General features: G+C 38.0%; 1 protein-coding gene across 17 annotated transcripts in view; it reads right to left on the bottom strand.

Moving 5' to 3' along the window:
- Window positions 1-24,889, bottom strand: part of SCMH1 (Scm polycomb group protein homolog 1) — a 177,539-nt gene that overhangs the window by 70,505 nt on the left and 82,145 nt on the right. For 16 of the 17 annotated variants that reach the window (XM_072771672.1, XM_072771673.1, XM_072771679.1 and 13 more), the window contains 2 exons: window positions 14,366-14,454; window positions 9,829-10,072 (listed from right to left, as the gene is read on the bottom strand). In XM_072771672.1, the coding sequence (XP_072627773.1) occupies window positions 9,829-10,072; window positions 14,366-14,454 (333 nt within the window). Of the gene's footprint in view, window positions 1-9,828; window positions 10,073-14,365; window positions 14,455-20,648; window positions 20,695-24,889 lie in introns of all 17 variants that reach the window. The other variant, XM_072771686.1, reaches the window with a different exon arrangement.

The following is a 24,889-nucleotide window of genomic DNA, read 5'->3' as shown; positions in this document are numbered from 1 at the left end:
GAACATGAACAATGGAAAAGAAAAAGGAACAGGGGGAAACCCATTTGGTTTATCAGTTTCCTGGACTGGGATCTTGTTTTCATTCACAGCAGTATATCATTGGCCTTGGCATAGTTACTTAGAGGATGTGTTCTTTATTAGCTTTGCTCAACTTGGCTGGGTTCATTCAGCAATGTGCTTCCAGCTGGGTTGATGCCAAGGCTGAAACTCCAGTCCTCTAAATTCAAGTTCACTTAATAAAGCATGGGTTTCCTTTTGCTCTGATCTAGCCCAATTAACACTTTCAGTTCTCCAGATCTAACTCTTCTCTCCCTTCTGACTCTAATTCCTACAGCATGAAGAGAAAACCTCTGCAACTATAAAGACATTTCATGTGTTCTTGGGGATTTTTTAGGCTGATAAATCTATAGAGAGTGAGGAAAAGAGAGGATAACAAAATCATACATGATGGGACCACAAGCCAAATTTAAGAACCTTCTACTACTGACATTCAAAGGAGTGACTGACCTTAGCTATCTAGGACGATAGGTAAGAGGATTTGGGACCAGTTTCTTCAAGTGTAGGGCTATTTGCTTTCAGAAGAAGATCTGCAAACTGGTCTCATGAAACTCACAGCCCTCCGAGAGGCAGTGTGAGAGCACACTATGATGAACCACACGCTGGTCAGCCATGAGCACATTCCAGCTGTCTTTAGAGTAAAACAATGAATCCCAAAAGCTTATAGTCAAACTCCTGATTTCTTGCTGTAGCACCCTCAAAATCTGTTTTTTTTCTTTGCTCTGTTGAAGAGTTTGCCAAGTTTTCCTCATCTTTTTTGATACACTTGAATGTTTATGTTTTTTTCCTACTTAGTAAGTCATTATTGAGATTATAACTGTAATATTTTCTCAAAAAATCATAGATTTAATTAAGGAAGAGAATGTAGTTACATGGAGTTTATATTTTACTGTTTCCAGTATGGCTTTCTGAAAAACCACATACCTTATTTAAAATAGGGGACTTTGCAAGCTGATATGTATTGCTGGTGGCACACAGTAGGTGCTGTATGTAATAAAAGCTTGCCAAAGAAAACTACATGAGTCTAAGAATTCTGAAGACAACAGCAAGTGTGGCCAAATCTATGAACTGCCTAAGTCGCATCCCACTATTTTCAGGAGTTTGAGAGATGCCAGTTGTTTCATTACATGTGCCAAAAATTTGCTACCATTCTCAGGCATCTGTGGCCTTCACAGCCAAGGAATTGCGCAGAACCTACATGCAGCTTAAGGAAGCTAGAAGAGAGGCCTGGGACAGGATTTTTCTGTCCCTTAGCAGATAGAATCAAAGGGAGAACCCAGATCCCCCACTTCATAATCCAGTGTCATCAGGTCTCTTCCCCATTTACCTATTTTTATTTGTGTACCATAAGCATCCAATGAAGAGAAAACCAGTTGGGGATCCCTGGGTGGCGCAGCGGTTTGGCGCCTGCCTTTGGCCCAGGGCGTGATCCTGGAGACCTGGGATCGAGTCCCACATCAGGCTCCCGGTGCATGGAGCCTGCTTCTCCCTCTGCCTGTGTCTCTGCCTCTCTCTCTCTCTCTCTCTGTGACTATCATAAATAAATAAAAATTAAAAAAAAAAACCAGTTATGGGAGTACTGGTTCACTGTACAAACCTTATCTCTTAAGTATATGTATTTTTTTCTAACCAAAATAGAGCATTTAAATGCTTCTGTGCATAGTTCCCTTTTCTTGGGATGTCCATGCATCTCAATTCGGATAGAAATAACATATAGTGGGCATCTATCATGTGCTACTTGGTGCTATACATTTGCATGCTCTTTCTCTTATTTCAATTACTCACTCAACCTGGGAAGTAGGCACTTCTCTATAACCTCCCCTGAGCCCAGCATTACTTAAAGGAGACTGCTCTACAACTGTCGGGCACATGGATGAATAAAAGCCAGAGCTCGTAGGTGTGAGTCGAGTACCAGGCCGAAGCTGGAATAATGACAGAGATTGTATGTGCATGCATGCAAATGTGTGGAGGGAGGAAATGATATATCAGAGAAGGCAAGGCCTAGAGATAGAATATCTGAGAGGGTAAAAAAAACAGCCAAACTGCTGAGAGGCTGTCCTCATTAAAGGTACCAAAGAATTTGTCTCACTTATTAATCAGTGTGCCTGCACCTTTTCTGACATGGTTTAGTGAACACACCTTCTCAGGGGACAAGCGGGGTATATCGGCTGTGAGAAGTTTCCTAGAGAGAGGACATTCTCTTGTTTGCTGTGGCTTAGTAGCAAAAGAAGTTGGGTGGAAGGCAGCTATAGAGCTGTACTAATGTTTCTGGAAATGAGTGCTCTTTCTTTCTTTTTTTTAGAGAGAGTGAGTGAGAGAGGAGGGGAAAGGAGAGAGGGAGAGAAAGAATTTTAAGCAGGTTCCATACTCAGCACAGAGCCTGACACAGGGCTCCATCCTGTGACCCTGAGGATCATGACCTGAGCTGCAATCAAGAGTTTATTTCATATGTTTATTGCTAGTGTGTACACATCTAAATGATCTTTCTATGTTGATCTTGTATCACAGGATCATCCTGAAATTACTTATCATCCTTGGAATTTATATAGTTATATGTACATTTGCAGTGTTCTTTGTATTTTTCATGTAGATCACTGTCTCACCTGAAAATGGAGAGTTGTCTTTTCTTTCCTTATGGTTCTTTCTGGAACATCCAGTCCTGTGTTGAATAGTAATGGAGGGACTGGACATGCTTGCCTTGGTCCCCACCCTAGGGGGCGATGTTTTCATCTCCATGTGTGGAAGCTATAGGTATTTTATACTTTTGTTTAACAAGCGGAAAATGTTCTCTCTTTCTCATTCCCTGAGATTTTTTGTCACAAATAGGTTTTGAATTGTGTCAAATGCTTTTTCTGTATTGACCGATGAGATTATGGATTTTCTTCTATAGCCTGTTAATAAAGGAGATTACATTGATTGATCTGAATATTGAACCAATCTTTCATCCTTACAATAAACCCCATTTGGTCACAGAAAAAAAAAAAAAAAGAGTTGGTCACTTAACTGACTGAGCTACCCAGGTGCCCCTTGCCACTCTTTTGGTCGTGAGGTTTCCCAAATTTAAATAACAAGACATTAATTTAAATAGATTTGAATCTGCTATTAAAATGAGAGTAGTACTCTCACTCTTGTAATTAAGTGATTAGTGGCTTTAGATGTTGATGAATAGAAATGGCATCAGAAATAGCACAATCTGGGATGCCTGGGTGGCTCAGTGGTTGAGTGTCTGCCTTCCACTCAGGGCGTGATCCTGGGGTCCTTGGATCGAGTCTGGCATCAGGTTCTTTGCATGGAGCCTGTTTCTCCCTCTGCCTGTGTCTCTGCCTCTCTCTCTGCCATGAATAAATAAAATCTTAAAAAAAAAAGAAATAACACAATCTAGTTCATGCAACAAATTATTACTGAATAACTACCATGTGCTAAGTGCTAGGGATATAAAGATGAAATTAATAAATTAGTTCCATATAACGAAGACTCCAGGAAGTAATGAATCCTAACTTCCTAGACAAAACAAAAAGAAGAATTTTATTTTTTTTTAAAACCTGAATTTTTTAAAATTTTTATTTATTTATGATAGTCACACACACACATACAGAGAGGCAGAGACATAGGCGGAGGGAGAAAGCAGGCTCCATGCACCGGGAGCCCGACGTGGGATTCAATCCCGGGTCTCCAGGATCGCGCCCTGGGCCAAAGGCAGGCGCCAAACCGCTGCGCCACCCAGGGACCCCCAAAAAGAAGAATTTTAGCTCTCTCAATGTGCATACTGAAAAACTGGCAATATTTTACATTATAGGGGTAACTACTTGTTATATAAATAAAATAGTTATGACAGGTGTTGAACTGTAAGAACTCATATTTTGGCTCTTTATTCAAAGAATATGCCCCTCCCCCAATCGTTTTTCCCTTTTTACCATAATGTCACTGCCTCAATTCTTTCACTGGAACATTATAACAGCTTGTGAACGGACATCTCTGCCTCCAACTTCTGGAAGCCATCTGTCGTCTCACTGCTACCAGAATGATTCTGGAACACAAATGTGACTTGTAACTCTACTAATTAAAGCCCATTCAATGGCTTTCACTGCTTTTAAGGCAAAGACTCTGATCTTTAAAATGGTCTAAAAGGGAAGCTGTATATTTCCTGTGCTACTTCTCCAGCCCTTCCTCATTCTATTCCTCTCTTTATACTCTGCAATCTAGTTTAAACATTTTTCAGTTCCCCAACACATTTTTAAAAAAAAAATCTTGGGCCTCCACTCCTCTGCTAGCTAGAATTTTTCCCACTGCTAGCTAGAATTTTTCCTCTACCTCCCCATTCTTTCAATTTCAGCTTAGAAGTCACTTCCTTCAGAAGCCTCCTCTGACCTTCACCTTCTATCCTCCAAACTAGGTTATGGGCCCTTCTGTACTTTATTACTTCAAAGCTATAATTATCTACTTATCTATATGCTCCCCAATCTGTAAACTCTAAAGGGAGAAGCTCCATTGATTAGGCCAATTACTAGCACTCAGCTGTGATTTGATAGAACTTGAATGAATGGCTGGCTGGCTGAAGAAAATCAGCCTATCAGCTAACCTACATGCCATGACCTACAGATTAGCCTGGGTTGTGTTATTCTTGCCTCTATCCTACTTTCCCCCTGCATATAGTTTAGGGTTACAATTCAGCCAATTCTTTTTCTGACCCAGAATCCCAAAGTGACTAAAGTATAGTTTCCTATGTAGTTTTACAAGATGAAGAGGCCATCCATAAAGTATGGGAAATACTTTTTAAACGTTTTACAGAAACAATTGGAAGAGACAGTCTAAAGTTTTGTTTTTAAGCTCAAATTCTTACTCTCTAGACCAGGGAGTATATGGAGAGCAGCCGGACCCAGCTCTACGAAGTCACAAGACAGTGAAGTATAATCCAGAGACCAATATATTAATTTATAATAAAAATGTAAATGTGGAATAGCTTGTATCTCATGTTCTCTTCCTATTGTAAAATTGCACAGGAAGCTAAATCAAGACTATAATTTAGAACGGGCTTGCCCAGCTTGAAAGCAGTGTGAGGGGGAGTTAGGTGGATTGTTATGATGGTGAAAAGTCTAATTTAGCATTATAGTCATGCCAAGTGGACTAAACATTGTTTTTCAAAATTTATTTATTTATTTATTTTTTTTGTTTTTCAAAATTTAAAGAGTAAAGCTTGCCTCTGTTTCAGTTTTATGTTAAGTTACACACACACACACACACACACACAAGCAATGTTAAAAAAAAAAAAAAAAAAGCTTCTACCTTTTATAATCAACTACACCCTGGCTTAGTTGCAAGCCTGGTATTTGCTGCTTATGAGTGCTGGCTGGGCCCCAGGAGTTCAGGAACTCTAATAAGGATACTACTTCTTAGCAGAGGAGAAACAGCCAGCATGCAGGAATCCCTGAGAGAGGCAGAGCCCAAGGCCAGTGTGGACCTGGAACCAATCAGGAGACAGTCACAGGAGACTTGTTACCCACCCATCACAGGGTGGGAGGGCCCTTAAGGGTCATCTAGTTCAAACTCTCACATTAGGAATCACTTGCTCAAAGATATAAGACAAGTTTGTGGCCCAGTTGGGATGAGACCCGATTTAAAAGCTCTTATCGTATACAACACCACTTTTTTTTTCTATTTTGTATCAGGAACTGGATGCCAAAATCCAGGATCTCATATGGAGCTTTGAAGAAAGCCTGAAAGAGAATGGGGAGGATACAGGGCATAAAGGCAGTATGACTCAAAACAGCCCCAACAGCTGGCCCTACTGGAAGATCTCCATGACTTCTCCCTCTAGACTCAGTTATCAAGAGAACTAGGTCACTTAATCCTCTGGACCTCACTTTTCTCATAAATAAAAGTATTTGAGAATAATTATACTACTGCAGAGTTACCAGAAATATAAATGAAATAATGCATGTAAAACAACATTAAATAAAATCGGTATTTCTTCCTACTCATTGTGAGCAAGAAACTATCTCATATTACTTTGAGGTTTTTTTTGTTTTTTGTTTTTTTTAACATTTACGCACTACTGACTAGAAGGTAGAAAGGGAAGAAGAGACAGTATGATTAGAAAGAGAACAGGCTTACACAGAGAGAACATCTTGTTTTGAGAAATGAATTGAGTAACCACATTTTTTCCACATTGGATCACTTGCTCCCTCGCCAGGACACTGAGGTGGCTAAAGTTCCGCTGTTACTGAAAGCTACACTACAGAACCTCCTGAGGGCATGAGGAGGGGGGCAAGGGAGTCACTGGAGGAGCCCTGGCTGCTGGAATGATGACCAAAGGACCCGCTGTGGAAATGCCTACAGAAGGTGGAAGAAGGTCTCTCTCCACCTTCTGAGCCTGGTCCTCCTGGTCACCTTCTGTTACAAATCGAAGCTATCCACAGACACACAGCAGAGGATGAAAACAGTCAGCAAACACCTCTGGAAGCATCAACCACAGAGTGAGTCATGCTTATCAGCATGGTATACAGTCAGAAAGGAATGCTCGCCCAGCAACTCCTGGGCACGAAGGCTCCCAGCATTTCTGGCTTTCGAGAACAGCCTAATTGCTCTAAGACATTTGCTGATCAAAATAAAAAATTCTCTATGCAAGAAAGTGAGAAAATCAACCTACTCACTGAACACAGCCTGGAGCACTGAGGGTTATCCTGTTTGTCTCAAGTAAACAAAAAATGACTCCGCTACCACCTCCGAGGCACGTCTCTTCTTGCTGCTTCCACAGAGATACCGCCTCACAGGGCTTGCAGAAGGACGGCAATGGATTTCTCATAGCAACCTCAGGGCACTTGTTTCTTGAAGCATAGAGAGGAATAGCACTTTCCTGAGGCAAGAATTGTGTCTCCCCACCTGCCTGCCCCCACCTCAAGGTCTCTCAACTTCAGTGCCACCCACCTAATTCCAGCAACCCTCACCTCTTCCTGTCCACTTAGCACGGCGCCATCCAATCTCCATAGCAGCCCAAGTGATTTATTTTTATTTATTTTTTAAAAATATTTTACTTATTTATTCATGAGAAACACAGAGAGGAGAGAGAGAGAGAGAGAGAGAGAGAGAGAGGGAGAGGCAGAGACACAGGCAGAGGGAAAAGCAGGCTCCATGCAGGGAGCCCGACATGGGACTCGATCCCAGGTCTCCAGGATCACGCCCGGGGTCAAAGGCGACGCTAAACCTCTGAGCCACCTGGGCTGCCCCCAAGTGATTTTTTAAATGACAGCTTTATTAATAGATACTTTACATACCATAAGATTCACCCCCTTTTAAGTGTATAATTCAGTGTTTTTAGTAGATACACAGAATGGCAAGTATCACCCTTATCTAATTTTAGAGCATATTTATCATCCCTGCACCTATCAAAGTCACTTCCCATTTCCTCTCTCCCTCAAGCTGCTGGCAACCACTAATTTACTTTTGTCTATTTTTGCCTCTTCTGGACAACCCATACAAATGCAATCATGCCATGTGTGGTCTTTTGTGATAGGCTTTTTTTTTTTTAAATAAGGTTTTTCAAGGTATATCTGTGGGTGTAGCATATTGTAGGACTTTATTTCTTTTTATTGCTCAATAATATTTCATATGGATATACCACATTTTATTTGTCTGTTACATGATGGACACTTGCGCTACTTCGACTTTTTGGCTACTATGAATAATGCTGTTGTGAACATCCATGATATATTTTTCTGTGGAAAGATTTTCTATCTCTTGGGTGTATACCCATGAGTGGTATTCCTGGGTCACAGGTAACTCCATGTTTAACAATTTGAGTAACTTCCAAACTGTTTCTACAGTGGCTGTATCACTTTACAATCCCACTAGCCATGTATGAGTGCTCCAATTCCTCCAGATTCTTGCCAACACTTGTTACTGCCTTTTGGTGAGATCATACCCACAGGTGTGAAGTACTATCTCCTTGTGGCTTTGATCTGCATTTCCCTAATGGCTAATGACCTGGAGAATCTTTTCAAGTGCTTATTGGCCTTTTATACATCTTCTTTGGAGAAATTCTATTCAAACCCTTTGCTCATTTTTTTAACTGGGTAGTTTTTTTCATTGTTGAGTTGAATTCTGTATACAAGTACACGTGACTCTTTAAAAGTAAGTCAGATTTTGTCATTCCCTTACATAGTGCCCTTTAACAATTCCCACTATGTTTGGAATAAAATCTGAATTCTCACTCTGGCTTTCAGGGTCCTACTGGGTTTTGCTACTTTCCTCCTCACACAGTGCATTACAGTAGGAGTAGGCTTCTCTCTGCCCCTGAAACACATAAGCTCATTCATGCCTCAGCACCAGGGTGTATGTATGTCCCATCCCTGCTTGGAATGCTCTTTCTTGTTATTCAATTCAAATATCACCTTTTCAGACAAATGTTCCTGAAAAGAAACTCTATCTAACGAATCTCCCCCTCCCACCAAGAGAAAAAAGGAAACTTTTGGCCATGATGGATATGTTCATTATTTTGACTATGGTCATGGTTTCATGGATGTACACATATGCCAAAACCTTTCAAATGGCATACTTACAATATGTGCCATTTGTTTCACTTCAATTACACTTCAATAAAGCTGTTAAACAAAAACTCCCTTCACAATCACTCCTTCACTGCCACTACCTCACATACTTTAGTCCCAAGGAAAAACTGATCTTAAATCAGCTTATTTCTTGATTTCAGTGCTTATCAGCTATCTCATCCCTCTAGAACAGAAGTTCCAGGAGGGCAGAAATCTTTTTCATCTTTCTAACTGCTGTATCCTCAGCCTGGCTCACAATTAAGTGCCAATAAATATCAGGTGCCATGAATGAATGAAATTGACAGAGGTTTAGAAAAGAGACTGACAGACCACAGGAAGGGTGGCTTTCTATTCCCTCAGATTAACTAGTACTTTTAGACTTCAGGAATGAGATGCAGCTACCTCAAACTCTATCCTGGATGATGTCCAACTCTAATCATCATTAGAAATATAATTTACTATTTAACTATCCTGTGGTACTCTTCCAGTATTTCATATATACTCTTCCATTGGGAGTAGTTATTTTTATAATAATAGCATAATAATAATAATGTGGCATAATATATATTATATAATAATTATAAGAAATATAGCATATAACTATAATAATAACAGAATATAATAAAAACATTTGTTTAGCATTGGCTATCTGCCAAATAGTATGTAAGCATTTACCCACGTCATCTCATTTATTCCTCACAATAACTTTATGAAGCATGTGTTCTTTTACAGACAAGGAATTTGAGGTTTAAAGAGGGTGCCCAAAGCCACACAGCTGGTGAAGAAAAGGCAGAGCTGGGACTCAAACCTAGGTCTCAAAACTCACGCTTTTCCCACTGTGCTACAATGCTTCTCAAGTGTTCTGACGACATGGTGATACTTCAGCTCATATACAAAGCTGAGACCCAAGACAGAAGTGCACCCTGAGACAATACTACGCAAACTCTGAAACAGGCCAGGAACCAAAGTCACAGAGAGGAAAGGCTGGGTGCCTGAGAATAAACCAGGATCTCTAGAGCAAAGAACGTTTACTTTATCCCAAACTCCACGTCTAGCTTCCTTTGATATTTAATTCTTATTGTTTCTAATTACTCTCTGGTAGACCTTGGTTTTTACCTCAGTTGCTTACTGGTGAGGTTTACTGAAGAGATGCTGACTATGGGAGATCCAGACAATCCCCCTTCCCGACTTGGGTCCTGATTTCAAGAGCTCACAGATGAGCCTTTACCTTTCGTGCCAGGCGGCTGTAGGTTGTCTCCAGTCAAGGAGCACCAGCCCACAGGGAAGATGTCCCGGGAGTCGAAGCGGCACCAGTAGTCAAAGGCCCCTCGCCACCCGTCAAAAGTGACAAGCACCTCTGAGCCCCGCACCTCCCCAATAGTGGCTGGGCAAATGAAATGAGGGTTCTTCCTGTCCACAGCTTCTAGCTTCATTCCCATTTTGAAGAAGTTGTGGGAAGGCGATGGTGGTTCCTAGATGAGAAACAGAAATATGCAAACCTAGAGGCAAAGACAGAGGCTGTGTACGCCAAAAGACTGTCACCATATTTGGATGATGACAAAGTGACTGGCTGCTCTTGAAGACTGATCACGAAGGTTTAGTTTTAGTTTTAAAATTTAAAGTTTGGAATTTCAAAGGGTACCAAAGTATTACTTAAGTCCTAACATTTTACCACTTTTGATTCAGACTTTTAAGAAATAAAAGGTAACCGATAAAGTTCAATCCCTTTTGTGCCCATGCCTCATGCATGTTTTCCGATTTAACTATATATACATACATATATATATACACACACACATCCACTTACACACTTTAAAATTTCATATAAATGATATTATACTGTACATATTCTACAACTTTTTTTGGTGGTAACATTATGTTTTTGAAATTTATCTCTGTTGATAAATGCTAAGTGCTAACAGTATTCCATTATATGTATATATCACTATTAATTCATTCTCTTCTGATGGACATTTAAGATTCTTTCTAATTGTTCACTATTTCAAGATTTTTAATGACCATTCTTGTACTTGTTCCTCTACACACATGGGGAGGGTTACTGTAGGAGCAGAATTGCTGGGTTATAGGACTGATATATACATTTTACACTTTATTAAAATATTGTCAAATTGCCCTCTTAAGTGGTTTTAACATCGCACACTTTCTCCAGCAGTGTGAATTTGCAATGTAGTTCCAAAGATAAAGTTCCCAAAAAGTACTATACACTCTATTCTTTCCCTAGACTTAGACTCTGATCCTGCACCAATAACACTGTCTTACAAAATGGGTATCTGGGAGAAAAAGTCCCCTACTTTGTCATTTTTTGTATGGCTTTGGCTATTATTGATCTTTCACATGAATTTCTTATGATCTTTCATATAAGAGCTGATTTCAAAAAATAAGCTTTTTAAGTCCATAGAAAACCCCTATTTGGATATTTTGACTGGAATCCTAATGAATTTATAGATTTAGGAAGAAACCTTTGTAAAACTAATATTTAGCATTCTCATCCATGAACATGACAGTATTTTCCATTTACTAAGTATTCTTTAATGTAGATTTCTTCTTTAATATGAATTTAAACATTTTCTCCACCAATATCTCATGCTTTTTACTGACATTTTTCTAGGCATATTACAATTTTATTGCTTTCTTCTAAAATTTTTTTTCTAAAATTTTTATTTTCAACCACTTGTTGCTGTTAAATAACAATGCAACTGATTTTTAAAAACTCATCAGCCAATTTAGTACTGAGTAGCTTATGCTGATATATCAATTTCCTCATCTACCTGATTTATCAATTAATGAGAGATCTGTACCAATATATCCCGTAGCAATTGTAGATTTTCCAATTTGTCCAAATTCTGTCAAATTTTGCTTTCATATCTGAGGCACTGTTTTTCAGAAGCATGTATTTTTTTAATTAGATGGCAGCCTCTTTAGAATGTCTTTCACTAGCAAAGTCTCCTTTGCCTAATGTCAGTATGGTTAGGACTGGCTTCATTTTGATGAAGATTTTCCTGGTATTTTCTTTTCCTTCCAACATTTTGGTATCATATTTTAGCAGTGTCTCTTGTAAATAGCATGTAGCTAGATTTAAGAACAATCTAATGTATTCTGAACTGATGAGTTTAAGCTCATTTTTTATAACTGATGTATTTAAATTTATTACAATTATCATATTGCCTAGATTTCTATGTAACGTGATTTTTCCAGGTTCCTTTACAATCAATTGAATTTTCTTTCCTTTCCACCTCTCCATTGGTTCAGATGTTAATCATTTTCTTTATAGTTCTTTCAGTGGATCCCCTTAAGATTGTAACTGTATAGTTGACATAATTAAATCTAAGCTCATCTTTATGTACAGTCCCAAACAATATAAAGACTTTAGACTATTTTACCTACTCCTGAGTTAATAGGTGTTTGATAATTTAGTTCCACACTGTTATTATATTTAGTTTATATAGTTACAGGCAATGCTTGATTAGGTTTACCCACATGTTAAGCAATCTTTCCTCACCACTACTTCTTCCATTCTTACTTTCTGAGCTCACTCACCTACTTCCTGAAATATATTTTGTTGTTCTTTCTGCATCTATGTTAGCAGTTACTCGTATTAGTTTGTTTGGAAATGTTTTGATTTTACATTCATTTTGAAATAACATAGGTAGATATAAAATTGTAGGTAGACAGTAATTTTTTCTCAGTACTTGGAAAATACTGTTCTAATATCTTTTGGCTTGTACTGCTGTCAGGAGATGCACTGCCAGCCGACCAGGAATCCTCTGGAAGGTGTTCTGTGTGATTATTTGCTCAGATCTTTTCTTCGGGCTTCAGTCATTTTGTGATGTTTTAAAACATACTCGTGCTTAATACACACTCTGGAGAATTCTGTCAATACCTTCTTGAATATGACTCTTCCCTATCTTTCTTACTAATCTTTCTGAAGTTCATGTTCAGCATATATTGGACCTTCTACTATTCTGTCTTTTCTCTTTAATATTTTCCATCTCTTTATCTCTCTGCACTGCATTCTGGAGAAAATCGTTACACATGTCTTTCAGTTAATTCTTCACAGAAGTCCTAGTTTCTTATATTCCTACTCATTAATTTGTTCTTTTTTTTATTATTTTTTTTATTATTATTTTTTTTAATTTGTTCTTTTAATCATTAAGTTCATTTCTAGATATTCAATTTGCTTGTTTTCAAATACTTTTGGAAATAGGGCTTTGTATTTCTCTCAATTTTTAAATTCCCTCTTTTCATTCTTTATTTTTAAATACTGAATTTATAATCTCTATCTGATATCTCTATTATCTGAAAGTCCTTGGGTTTATAGCCTTACTGCTTGTTGGGCCTACTGATGTCCCATTGTGTTGGATCTGTTTCAAGAGTTTTTGAGGGCTCTGGAATTCTGAAATGAACTCTCATTTTCAGGGGTGTCTCACTTTTGGGACTTCTAGGACATTGGGTTGAAAGCAACCAAACCATGTAGAGAGGCTTTGGGTTTGCTTCTGTAGGCACTCAGAAATATCTCCATACACCTCTGAAGTTCCCAGACAACACAGGCACTATATCTGAACCATGGACCGGCATGGGCGAAGACCGCTTTATTGGAGAAAGTGACTCCATTTTCACTCCTCCCTAGAACCCCAGTGGAGACTTCCCTTGCCAGTGTTAACAGTCCTTCCACTAAGTAGTTACCAGCTGAGGGACCTGATCTGGTGGTCTACATGGTAGTCTCAGGCCTGTTTCCCTGCCTTGCATGGGCCCAAGTGCTCATCTATCCTACTATGGCTGTTAAAAGACTAGATCCTTAGAAAGTAAGACTGGCAATGCCCCTTAAGGCATCTACAGATGTACTACATACATTTAACTCTGGTTCTCCTTCATTCTGGCCTCTGGAGAGTTTTCTACCTTTCTGATAGCTTGATAAAGCATTTCAAAGAGTATTTGTTGGTCCCTCTAACCCCACCCCACCATTTTGATATATTCTGTAGTGAAAGGGTTTTTAATTTGCCCAGTACACTATATATTCTGGTAACCATATAGTGCTCTTAGGGCTTAGACTTTACTAGCAGCACAGGTAATGCTAATTCAGTCCCCTCTACCTCATTAAATAATTCAGCTGAGAGCAGACTGATTGCTTCATGCCTTGAAAAACAAGCAAGAATGGATACAGGTTTTAATCCCTGTTCCACCCTACTAGCCATGTGATCTTGGGCAAGTTCTTTATTCAAAAGTATTTGTTTCCTTAATTATTAAATGAAAATTGCAACTCTTGCTTCAGAAAGTTAACTGTGGATATTAAATGAGATGGTGTATATCAATTCCAAACATACTGTAGACATTCAAAAAATAGTCTCCTTCCTCTTTGTTTAGCATATGGACCTTAGGGAATTCCAAGATCTAGGATAAGAATAGCTCCTTCAGATTTATATTATATTTTATATGTTTTACTGATAAACACATTTTAACTTCTTAACAACCCTGTGAGACAGAATCCCACTTATAGATGATGACAAAAGGGCACTGATTATTATTGGCAGAGCTGGGACCCAAACCCCAGGAATCCTGACTTATAGTGAAATTTCCTCGAGGGATAGTTGCTGCTTCCTAAGATACTAAAAAATCCTCCCACTGAACTAGTTTCTGAAAAGGCATCCTCAGGCCATAAATATAAAGTAGACATCAGGGGCTTAGTAAAATGCAAGAATGGAATCATGTGACCTTAAGCAAGTGGTGATAACTGAAGGACACCATACCTTGTGGAAAATCCTGATGGGAGCCATCTCTGCTCCATTTAGTGTCTTCAAAAGGAACATGGGCCAAGAGGAGGCATTCAGCCGAAATCCTGCAGCAAACATAATGGGCAACAGGTAAAAAATATGTTTCAAAGGGACTGGTGATATTAAGTTTTCCCTTGGCAATCCAGCTACTCCTGCCACAACCTATGCTGTGATAGTTACAAAATCATAGACTGTTAGGAAAGGACTTAAAGGTTAAATAGAAGAAATGCCTCATTAGACAGTCGAGGAAATGAGGCACGGGAGAGGGAAAGTAACTTGCCCAAGGTAATGTTGCAGATAAGCAGTGGAACAAAGTCCTCAATAAACTTTTCTGACTCTATGACAAGTATTATAAAATATGTATTATGATGTCTATAAAGCTTTTCTTGAAAAGTCCAAAATATATGTGAGATAAGATTAACCAATACTTAGAAATGATCTAGACAGTAAAGTGTGAAAGGGGATAGGATAACATCTTAAGAAGAAATCAAATATGTGAACCGATACACCCAATATATCAGTAAATCTTTTTGGTTTATTTCAATATAAACTAACTCACTATTTCTCTTTCTCACTTTCTCTTCCTTTCTCTCTTTCTCTCTCTCTCTCTCTCTCACATGCGCACACACACACAAAAACACAGAGTACAAAACACTTTCTGATATTCATTTTTACTTAAACAATTAAGGATCAGACAATAACGAAGATTTTACTCATTTTCCAAAAGAGTAAAAAGAAGCCCAGAGAGATTAACTGTCCATTGTCTTTCATTGTTATCATAGTTAGGCCTTCCAAGTAGAGCTCCGAATGCTTCCTTCTCTTTGGCTCCAACTCTCTATTCTGAGATATTCAAAACTAGTGCTTTTTGAGAGTCTCCCCATTGCCCTCAGCTTTCCCATCCCTGACAGAAGAACAGACAGGCTGCATCAAAGCTGCAGGGCTGGAAATAACAACTGTTATTACTGAGGAGCCTGCTGTGTGCACAACACTGTGCTGATCACTTTCCATAGACCACCTACTCAAGACAACCCAAGGAAGTAAATATTATCTTCATTTAATAGACAAGAAGGGAGGTATAAAATAAACTTCTTAAGATTTCGAAGTGAGCAAATAAGAAAGATGGAAGTGAAACCCAGTCCCTTAAGTCCACACTATGGACTATGCTAAACTATCAGCATGCAGGTAAAATGAAAAAGGAAGAATCAGCTTTGGGGATTAAGTATTAATTAATGACTATAACTGAGGAGGAGGTCATGAAAAGAGAGAAAAAAAGAAATAAGAGAGTTACTACCCCATTTGATTTAAACTTTACATCTCAAAGCTGGCTAGGCTAAGCCGAGCTGCCCACGGTGAGAACTCATTGATATCAACAATGTTGACAGCAATGCCGACGTTCCTATCACTTCATCTAAAACTGCTATTGTTTACTTCTTTGCTTGCCTAGTCTTTTTTCCCCTCTGGAAAAACCCTATGTGATTTGATGTCTATGGCATGACTCTACCAACCTTGCCATGGAGTAGAAAATCATGCCATTTGAGGGCACCAGATTGCCCCACACCAAGTTGACCCAAGCTGGGTCAACTGTTTTCTGACACCATAGGCATGTCAGATCAGAGTCTTTGGCTTGGCACTGCTAAATGGAAAGCATAACTGAGAATAAAGCCAAGGTAGAGCAAGAGACAGGGAGCCATGAGAGTGTTTAAAATCCTGTGTCCAAACACACTCAGCAGCTGACCTTAACTTCTTCGTTATACAGAGTTAGTAATTCCTCTTTCCTCCTTTTCTCCTCCTCTAACTTGGTGTGAGTTGAGTTCTTGAATTCACAGCCAAAGGAGTCTTGACTACTTTTCCTTTGATCAGGGTAAAAAAAAAAATTTTTTTAAATTTAAATTTCTTCAGAAATTCAGGCCTAATACGTATTGACTCCTTACTACATGTTAAATTCTTCACATGCAATTTCTTTCTGGATATCTGAAATAATACCACAAGGTATGCACTATTATTACCTTTAGTTTGCAGAAGATGAAACGGAAACTCAAGATAAATATCTTGTCCAAAGTAGTAAGCGATGAAGATTGCCAACATATGACAGTCTTACTCTAGACCTCAGGGTTTCTAACTATTCTGTTTCACTACCTCCTAGTGAGAGTAGCAGGGCAACACAGAAATGATACCAAACCAAAGAATTACTGAGGCACCTTATTTCCCCAACCCCCAAGGTGATGTGGGGCCAAATTAAAATGTATCCATAATCTGTCTCGGGCAGTCACAGATAGCATTTTAACATTGAAAGGGCCCTCAGAGACCATATAGTAAAAAGATTTTATGTTGCAGACTATAAAACTAAAGTCCAGAGAGGCTAAGAAACTTATTTCTGGTCACATAAGTTGCTCTTGTAGAATCAGGCTGGACCCCTAGGACTTTTCATTTGCTCCTCTTTCATTACACTATGCTACCTTCCAAAGAAAACATTTATTATGCACATATGATATGCTAGGCTCTATGTGCTATGCACTTTAAGTGGGTTACCTCATTTAATCACTACTACAACTCTGTGCATCAGCTATGAGAAGAGTAGCCAGGGAAGTTCAGGAGCCAGGCTGCCTCGATTCAAATCTAGTTCTGTCACTTAACTTACCTGATGTGCAACTTAACGGCAAATTATAAAAACCTCTCTCTGGTTTTAGTTTCTTCAACAATAAAGTGGGATAAAAACAGTAACTAGCTCAATGGGTTGTTCTAAGGATTAAAATAGGTTAAGACATGTGAAAAACTTAAAACCCAGCCTGGTATATAACAAGTGTTAGATAAATGCTAGCCATTATAGATGGAAATACTGAGTTAGAGAAATGAAGTAAAATATCTGAGGTTATTATGCTAATAAATAGCAGAGGCAGGATTTAAGCCCAAGTCCTCTGTCTCCAGAACCTTCATTATCAATCAGCAAGTTAAGGTCTTCAAATATTTCATCACTCACCCTGCCATAGCGTTCTCACTGGTAAAAGGAGTTTGGGTCATAAAATTGTGCAAGAGGGAAGAGAAGAATAAAAATAGTAATTTGAGGATCTCCTCAAATTAAGCAGTGGCCTGAGGTGCTTGTGAGGAAAAGAACAGGTGGGTCAGAAATCCCAACCTTTGAGAATGGGAGCACCTCGGTGCTCGGCCACCCATTTTCCTCTTCTTGGGTCTCCAGTCTCCTCTTGGCAAATAGAACTACCAATTTATATCCTGAGCTTAAATCCCTGCCCTGAGTGTCATGCTCAGATTTCCAACTGCCTTATTCTGTAAGTCTACTTGCATGCTAAGAGGTCTCAAAACGAGTAAGTCTCACGCAGAACTCTGGATTTGCTGCCTGCCCCCAACTTGCTCTTTTCTCCTGTCATCTCATCTCACTTAATGGCATCACTTATTTAAATCCAGGTGGCTGAGATCAAAAGGCCTAAAAATCACCTAGGATTCCTTCCTTTCTAGCACCCCTCAAATACAATTAGTCAGCAAGGCTTGATAGCGTGTGCATCTTCAAACCATTTTCTCACCATTCAAGATTTCTCAACAACCAATGACCACCTCTGATCTCACTGTACCTAAAATGCTCAAACAACTTTCTAGCTGGACTCTCTGCCTCTACTCTTGCCTCTATGGTTGTATTTTTTTTTTTAAACTATCAATCAGATCATATCACTGCTACGCTTACATCCCATTAAATAAACCTTCGGTCTTCAGGTATGTTAACAAGGCTTACATGGTCTAGAACTTGCTTACTTCTCATAATTCATCTCCTGACACTCCTCTGCACCCCATTCACTGATCTTTCTGTTCCTCAGACACTCCAAGCTATGTCCCTCTGCCTCAAACACCCTCCCTTTTCTCAAATCTTTGTTAGTTCTTGGCTGAAATATCATCTCCTCAGAGAGGCATTCTTAGACCATTTTCCCTAGAATAGCCTTCTAAATCCTGCTCCCTTTTATTTATCCTTAGCCCTCACTGTTGTCTGAATTTCCTTTCTTTTTTCATAGTAATGTGTATGCATTTTCCAACTAGAATATAAACTCCAGGGGATCCCTGGGTGGCTCATGGGGATCCCTGGGTGGCTCAGCAGTTTAGTGCCTGCCTTTGGCCCAGGGAGCGATCCTGGAGTCCTGGGATCGAGTCCCACGTCAGGCTCCTGACATGGAGCCTGCTTCTCCCTCCTCCTGTGTCTCTGCCTCTCTCTCTCTCCCTCTCTCTGTGTCTATCATAGATAGATAGATAAATAAATAAATAAATAAATAAATAAATAAATAAATAAATCTTTAAAAAAAAAAACTCCATGAGAGTCTTACTGAACAAAGGAAAAATGTCCATTTAGTAAAAAGGTTATCAAGAATTGATGGATACTTTGTTATTCCATTTAATATTCACTAAACCCCGGTGTGGCAGAGTTTATGAATGATCTAGCAGGTGAGGCAACTGAAGTTCAAGGTTAAAAGTCAAGGAAGAGCAACTTATCAATGGCCACATAACTAAACTTATAAGTGGCTGAGCTAATATGATAAAGCCAGGTCTCTTTAATTCTAAACCCAGGCATGCTACAAGTGTTCTGTGTTTGTTTACCTAGGATTTCTTTTAAAAAATATTTATAAAGAACCAGTTATAAAGAGCTTCTAGATATTCCCAAGACGATGGGACACTGAGTGAGTTAGGATCCAGCTGTTTAAACAAACTTTGACCTGAGGAAGCTCTGGACTTCGGCACAGATCAGCAGGTCTACAATTTAGTCATGGTTCATGCCCTCTGGTGGCGAGTGCCAGAACAGCACTCACACCAGGAACCACTTGGGTATGGGCTCCACTCTCTACCAGGCCATTGTCCCATCTAATAATTCCAAGCTTTGTGAAGTTATTAGACTTTATCCCTGTCAAAATGATGCTCAACTCATTCTCTTCTCCCACAGGAGCTTTACATAGATACATGTCTACAAATTCATGTACAGAAACATGCCACTCACTGTACGGCCCTGAACAACTTACTTCCCTTTCCTTGTTTCTGTATTTGTCAGATGACGACACTGAACTAAATAAAGCTATGCTTCCAAACCGAGGTTGAGTGGACTATCTCAATTTTACCCTACACATGAAAGAAAGGAGAAATGAAACTGACAGAGAGGTGCTGAACACACAGGGTGTCTTCCCTGAGGAAGAAGTGAAGATCCAGCCGGACTATCAGGGAAGACTGGATTCCTTTTAGCTCTGATACGATTCCATCCCTATATTGCTGGGAGTGTAACTCCCAAATATACTCTCAAACACAAGTTAACTCAGATTAATTTAATTTAATTGGTTGTGACTAATCTTGAGATAGGTATATACATGGGTCTGGCAGGGTCCTTGCTGTAGAGAAGAGGGAGTTTAGTGAATATTTTTTAAATTGTCTTTGTAAAATAAGCATTTAAGACAACATGGTTAAATAAACTTCCAAAGTTTTGGGCTATTTCTACCCCCACAGGTTTTGTAAAGAGTTCAAATTCTGTGATCACAAAAAAAGATGTGTATCTTTTTAAAACCCCTTTTCTATTGACAGGCCCTGGAGGTTACTTAGCAAATGAAAAGACTGGTCAGGGACAGAAATATACAAAGAGTTCCTTTCAAGTCAAGGTACCACATATACCCCAGAGCATGTGACAGCTTACTGACTAGGCCCTTGGTACTGGGATTCTGACACATTTCACTGGGGGCGGGGGAGGGAAGCCTCACCAGAAGCTAGCCTCTGTTATAGACCAGGGACTCTCAAATGTGGACACTGGAATCCCCTGGGGGAGCATTAAAGAATACACTGGTTCCACCCAGAATCAGAAATTCTGATTTAACTGATCTGAGGTAATGCCTAGGCACTGAAAGTTTTACGAGCTCTCTGGGTGATTCTAACTGGCAGCCAAGTTTGAGAACCAGTGATCCAAACAGTCTTGTTTAGAAGAAATAATCACAGTCTTGAGTAGCAGAATAGGTCAATAAAACAAAGGAGTGTGAGGAAAAGGTTGGCAGCATTGAGCTAATAATGTCACCTGAGGGTCATTCTACCTTTCCACCTTTTCCCCTGGAGGACTCCGTAAGGGAGTATGAATCTTCCTTTTGTGAACAGAACACACATACATACACATAAATCATACAAGATTTTACAAGAGAAGAAAGCTCTTCTAGAGCAATGTTTCCCAAATATAGACCAATTTTGTTAAGAGTCTGGGGAGAGTCATTTTACCATGCAGAATCCCAAGCCCCATTACCTAGAGATTCTGATTCAGCAACTCTGGGGAGAGGTCCAGAGGAGGCCTGGGGAACATGAACACACACACATATATATGTATAATTACATACATAATTTATTTAAACTTTTTATTTTGAAAAATATTAAACCTAGAGAAAAGTAGCAAAAACAGTACATGAACTATGTACTCTTCACCTAGATTCAACAACTAATAACATTTCACCATATTTGTTTTCCATCTATCTACATACTTTGTCCTCTGAACTATGAGAAAGTCAGAGACATAGTGACACTTCACCTCTAAATACACCAGTACATTTGTCCTCAGAACAAGGACATTCTCCTTTAAAACTGTAATATTGTCATACCCAAGAAATTTCATTAAAAATATCCTCAATTCTCTCCAAAATGTCCTTTATGGCTGTTTAATTTTTTTAAATACAAGAATTGATCAAAAATTACATTTTGCATTTGGCTGTCATGTTCCTTTAGTCTCCTTTAATCTACAGCAGTCCTGTTGGCTTTTGTTTTTCATGAAACTGATATTTTTGAAGACCGTGGGCTAGCTGTTTAGCAGAGTATCCCACAACTCAGATTTTTTTCTGATTGTTTCCTTATGTTTACATTCATACTAAACAGTTCTGACAAAAACACACGTGATATTGAATACTTCCCACTTCATTTCTTTAAGAAGCACATAATGTCAGTTTGTCTAATTATTGATGATACTAAATTTGATCACTTGTTAAGGAGTGACTGACAGATTTCTTCATTATAACTTCTCTTCGTAATTAATAGGTAATCAGTGGTAGAAAAACATTGAGACTATGTGAATATCCTATTCTCTGGTAAGCTTTTCTTACTCAATGCTTTTAGCATTCATTGATTATCCTCACCTGAATCAATTAAAATGGTGGTTGCAAAATGGTAATTTTCTATCATTCTTTCTATATTTATTAGCTGGCATTCTGTAATTAGACCTTTTCCTGAAACTCTAAAATTTTTTGTGTCTACACTAGGGACCCATGGATGTCAATACCACTGTTCTTTTGTTTTCATTATTCTTTCTGATATTCATATTGTTCCAATTTTGGCTGGTCAGAGCTCCTTCAAGCTGGCTCCTGTGTCTTTCTGCTATGTCCTCATTATTCTTTGAGACTTCTTTTCTTTCTGGCATAATAGAATGTTCCAAATTCATCTTACATTTTCTCTTCTGCTCAGCCTTGGAATAAGTCATTCCTCCAAGGAGCCATGATTCCATCTAGTGAAGAATGGGATTTAGAAACCACATTGCTACTAAGGTGTCATTACTTTTAGACCTTTTCAATGAACATAAGTTATAAAATTATAATACAACTATATATAAAATTATATACATTTTTTAAGTTTAGGAGTTCATATAGATACCTCCAATTTCAAATTCTATACTACAGGGTTCTTCACCTTCCACATCTCTCATTTGTATCTTATTTACTCATTTGCTCTATCTTCAATGCATGCAAAATCACTTCAGATTATTAAGGATAACCCACTAACATTAAGAAAACATCAGAATTTATCTGAAGTTTCCATTTTTTCTTTGAAATATGTCCCCTCAAGGGTATACTGTGAAGGTTTTCTTTTCAAGGTACTGGAATTAATTTTTTCTTCAATGTTGTTATGATATCCATTTGATACACAGTTCAGTTTGTTTCTGTTTGTAATCAATTTTAGGTTATGATTTTTCTTGTTTCTGGTTTAATTTTGTTTTTTGAGTAAAATATTTATATAACACAAAAGTCAAGAGACTATAAAAGAGTATTCTTAGAAAAGTCTCACTCTCATTGCTCTACTTTCGACCCTATTCCCAGACACTCCCAATAGGTGATCTTTTCTTTATTTTCTGACTTAACATTCCTATGTTTCTTCTTATAAAAGTATGTATGCAAAATATATAATTTCATGTATAAGATGTACATGTGTGTATATATATTTCCCTTTCTCAAGAGTGGCATCAAGGACATTCACATTGTTGTACAACTATCACCACCATCCATCTCCAGAAATTTTTCATCTTCCCCAAGTGAACTCCGTACCCATTACAGAATAATTTGCCATTCCTCCTACACTACCAGCTCCTGGCAACCAGCATTCTATTTTCTCTATGAATTTGCCTTAATTAGGTATCTTGTATAAGTGGGATCATACAATGTTTGTCCTTTTGTGACTGGCTTATTTCACTTAGCATAATGTCTTCAAAACTCATCTACATTGTAGCATGGGTCAGAATCTCTTTCCTTTTTAAGCTTCAATAATATTCCATTGTATGCATATGACACATTTTGTTTAACCATTCTTCCACTGATAGACACTTGAGTTGCTTTGATATTTTGGCTATTGTGAATAATGCTTCTAAATATAGGTGTACAAATATCTGCTTGAGTCCCTACTTTTAATTGTCTATATACCTAGAAGTGGAAACACTGAATTACATGGTAATTCTGTATTTCATTTTTTGAAGAAATGCCATATTGCTTTCCATAGTGGCTGCACTATTTTATATTCCCATCAATAGTGCACAAAGATTCCAATTTCTCTATATCTTCACCAATACTTCTTATTTTCTATTTATTTGATAATAGCCATCTCAATGGGTATGAAAGAGTATCAGTGTAGTTTTGATTTGTATTTTCCTAATGATTAGTGATGCTGAGATCTCTTCATGTGCTTATTGATCATTTGTATATCTTTAGAGAAATGTCTATTCAAGTCCTTTGCTCATTTTTATATCAGGTTGTTTGCTTTTGTTGTTGAGTTGAAGGATGGTCTTTTTGGTTTTGTTTTTTAATATTCTGGATATTAACCTCTTATCTGATACATGATTTGCAAATATTTTCTCTTACTCTGTGAGTTCCTTTTTCACTTTGTTGATATTGTCCACTGATGAAAAAGATTTTAATTTTATGTAGTCCAATTTAACTATTTTTTTTCTTTTTGTTGCCTGTGCTTTTGGTGTCATTTCCAAGGAATTACTGCCAATTCCTATATCATGAAGCTTTTCCCCTGTATTTTCTCCTACGAGTTTTATAGTTTGAGCTCCTACATTTAGGACTATCATCCACTTGGAATTAATTTTATATATATGGTCCAGCTTCATTTTTTTGTTATGTATATCTCCAGTTGGCTCTGCACCAGTTACTGAAAATCCACTGAACTGTCGTGGTACCGTTGTTGAAAATCAACTGAACATAAATGTATGAGTTTAATTCTGGACACTCAAACTTAATCCACTGATCTGTAAGTCTATCTTTATAACAGTCCCACATATCTTGGGCACTGCTGCTTTGTAAGAAGTTGTGAAAACAGGAAATATGAATCCTAGGTAGTATGCTAATTTCTGTTAAAGGTCAGATGACTTTCTTGCTTAGCTATCTTAATGTGGTGAATTTCACTAATGATTTCTCTAAAGTTAAACCTTCTTTCATTCCCAGAAAAAAACCACTATTTTGATTTGATAAATTATTGTTTTTTAAATATGATGAATTCTAATTCCTAATATTTAAGACTTTTATAAAGATATTCATACAAGGAATTGTACATATACGTGTGTGTGTGTGTGTGTGTGTGTAATTTAAATTAGGCTTGGGTATCAAAATTCTACCTGCCTCATAAAAAGAATCTGGATGTTTTCCTACTTCTCTATTACCTAGAACGGCACTGTCCAGTAGAGTAGCCACCAGTCACATAGGCTTTTTAACTTTAAATTGCAATTCAACAAAATTAAAAATCCAGGTGCTTCTTTAAAAAAAAAAAAATCGGTCCTTAGTTGCAGTAGCTTTGGAAAAATTTTCTTGTAAGTATTAGTTGTTTCATTGTTTAGTTCGTCTTCTTCAGAGGCTCTAATTATACATGCATATATACATTCACATATATGCACTGAATCTTTGTTGACTATGTTCTATATCTAACAGCTCCTTTCTGATACTTTTAAACCTTTCCTAATATTTATATTTATTCTCTTGGTTGTTTTTATTTCTCTTCTCAATGTCCCTTACTATATTTTCAGTTATACCTACTGTCCATTGGGCATCCTAGAATTGAGTCTGCAATTGAGATTATTTTGTCTTTAATTTTTTTCTTGAGCTTGGACAATTCTATTTTCACATCTTCCTGTATATTGTACATTTCTAGTCTGACTTTTAGAATTTATGATTCATGGTGCTTTTTTTCATACCTGTCAATACTTATTTAATTCAAATTGGGTTGTTGTGCAAGAGTTTT

The sequence above is a fragment of the Canis lupus genome, chromosome 13, assembly GCF_048164855.1.
Source record: "Canis lupus baileyi chromosome 13, mCanLup2.hap1, whole genome shotgun sequence".
In the NCBI taxonomy this organism is placed as follows: Eukaryota; Metazoa; Chordata; class Mammalia; order Carnivora; family Canidae; genus Canis; species Canis lupus.
The sequence above is the reverse complement of the archived record's forward strand: the minus strand, read 5'-3'. Positions and strand labels throughout refer to the sequence as shown.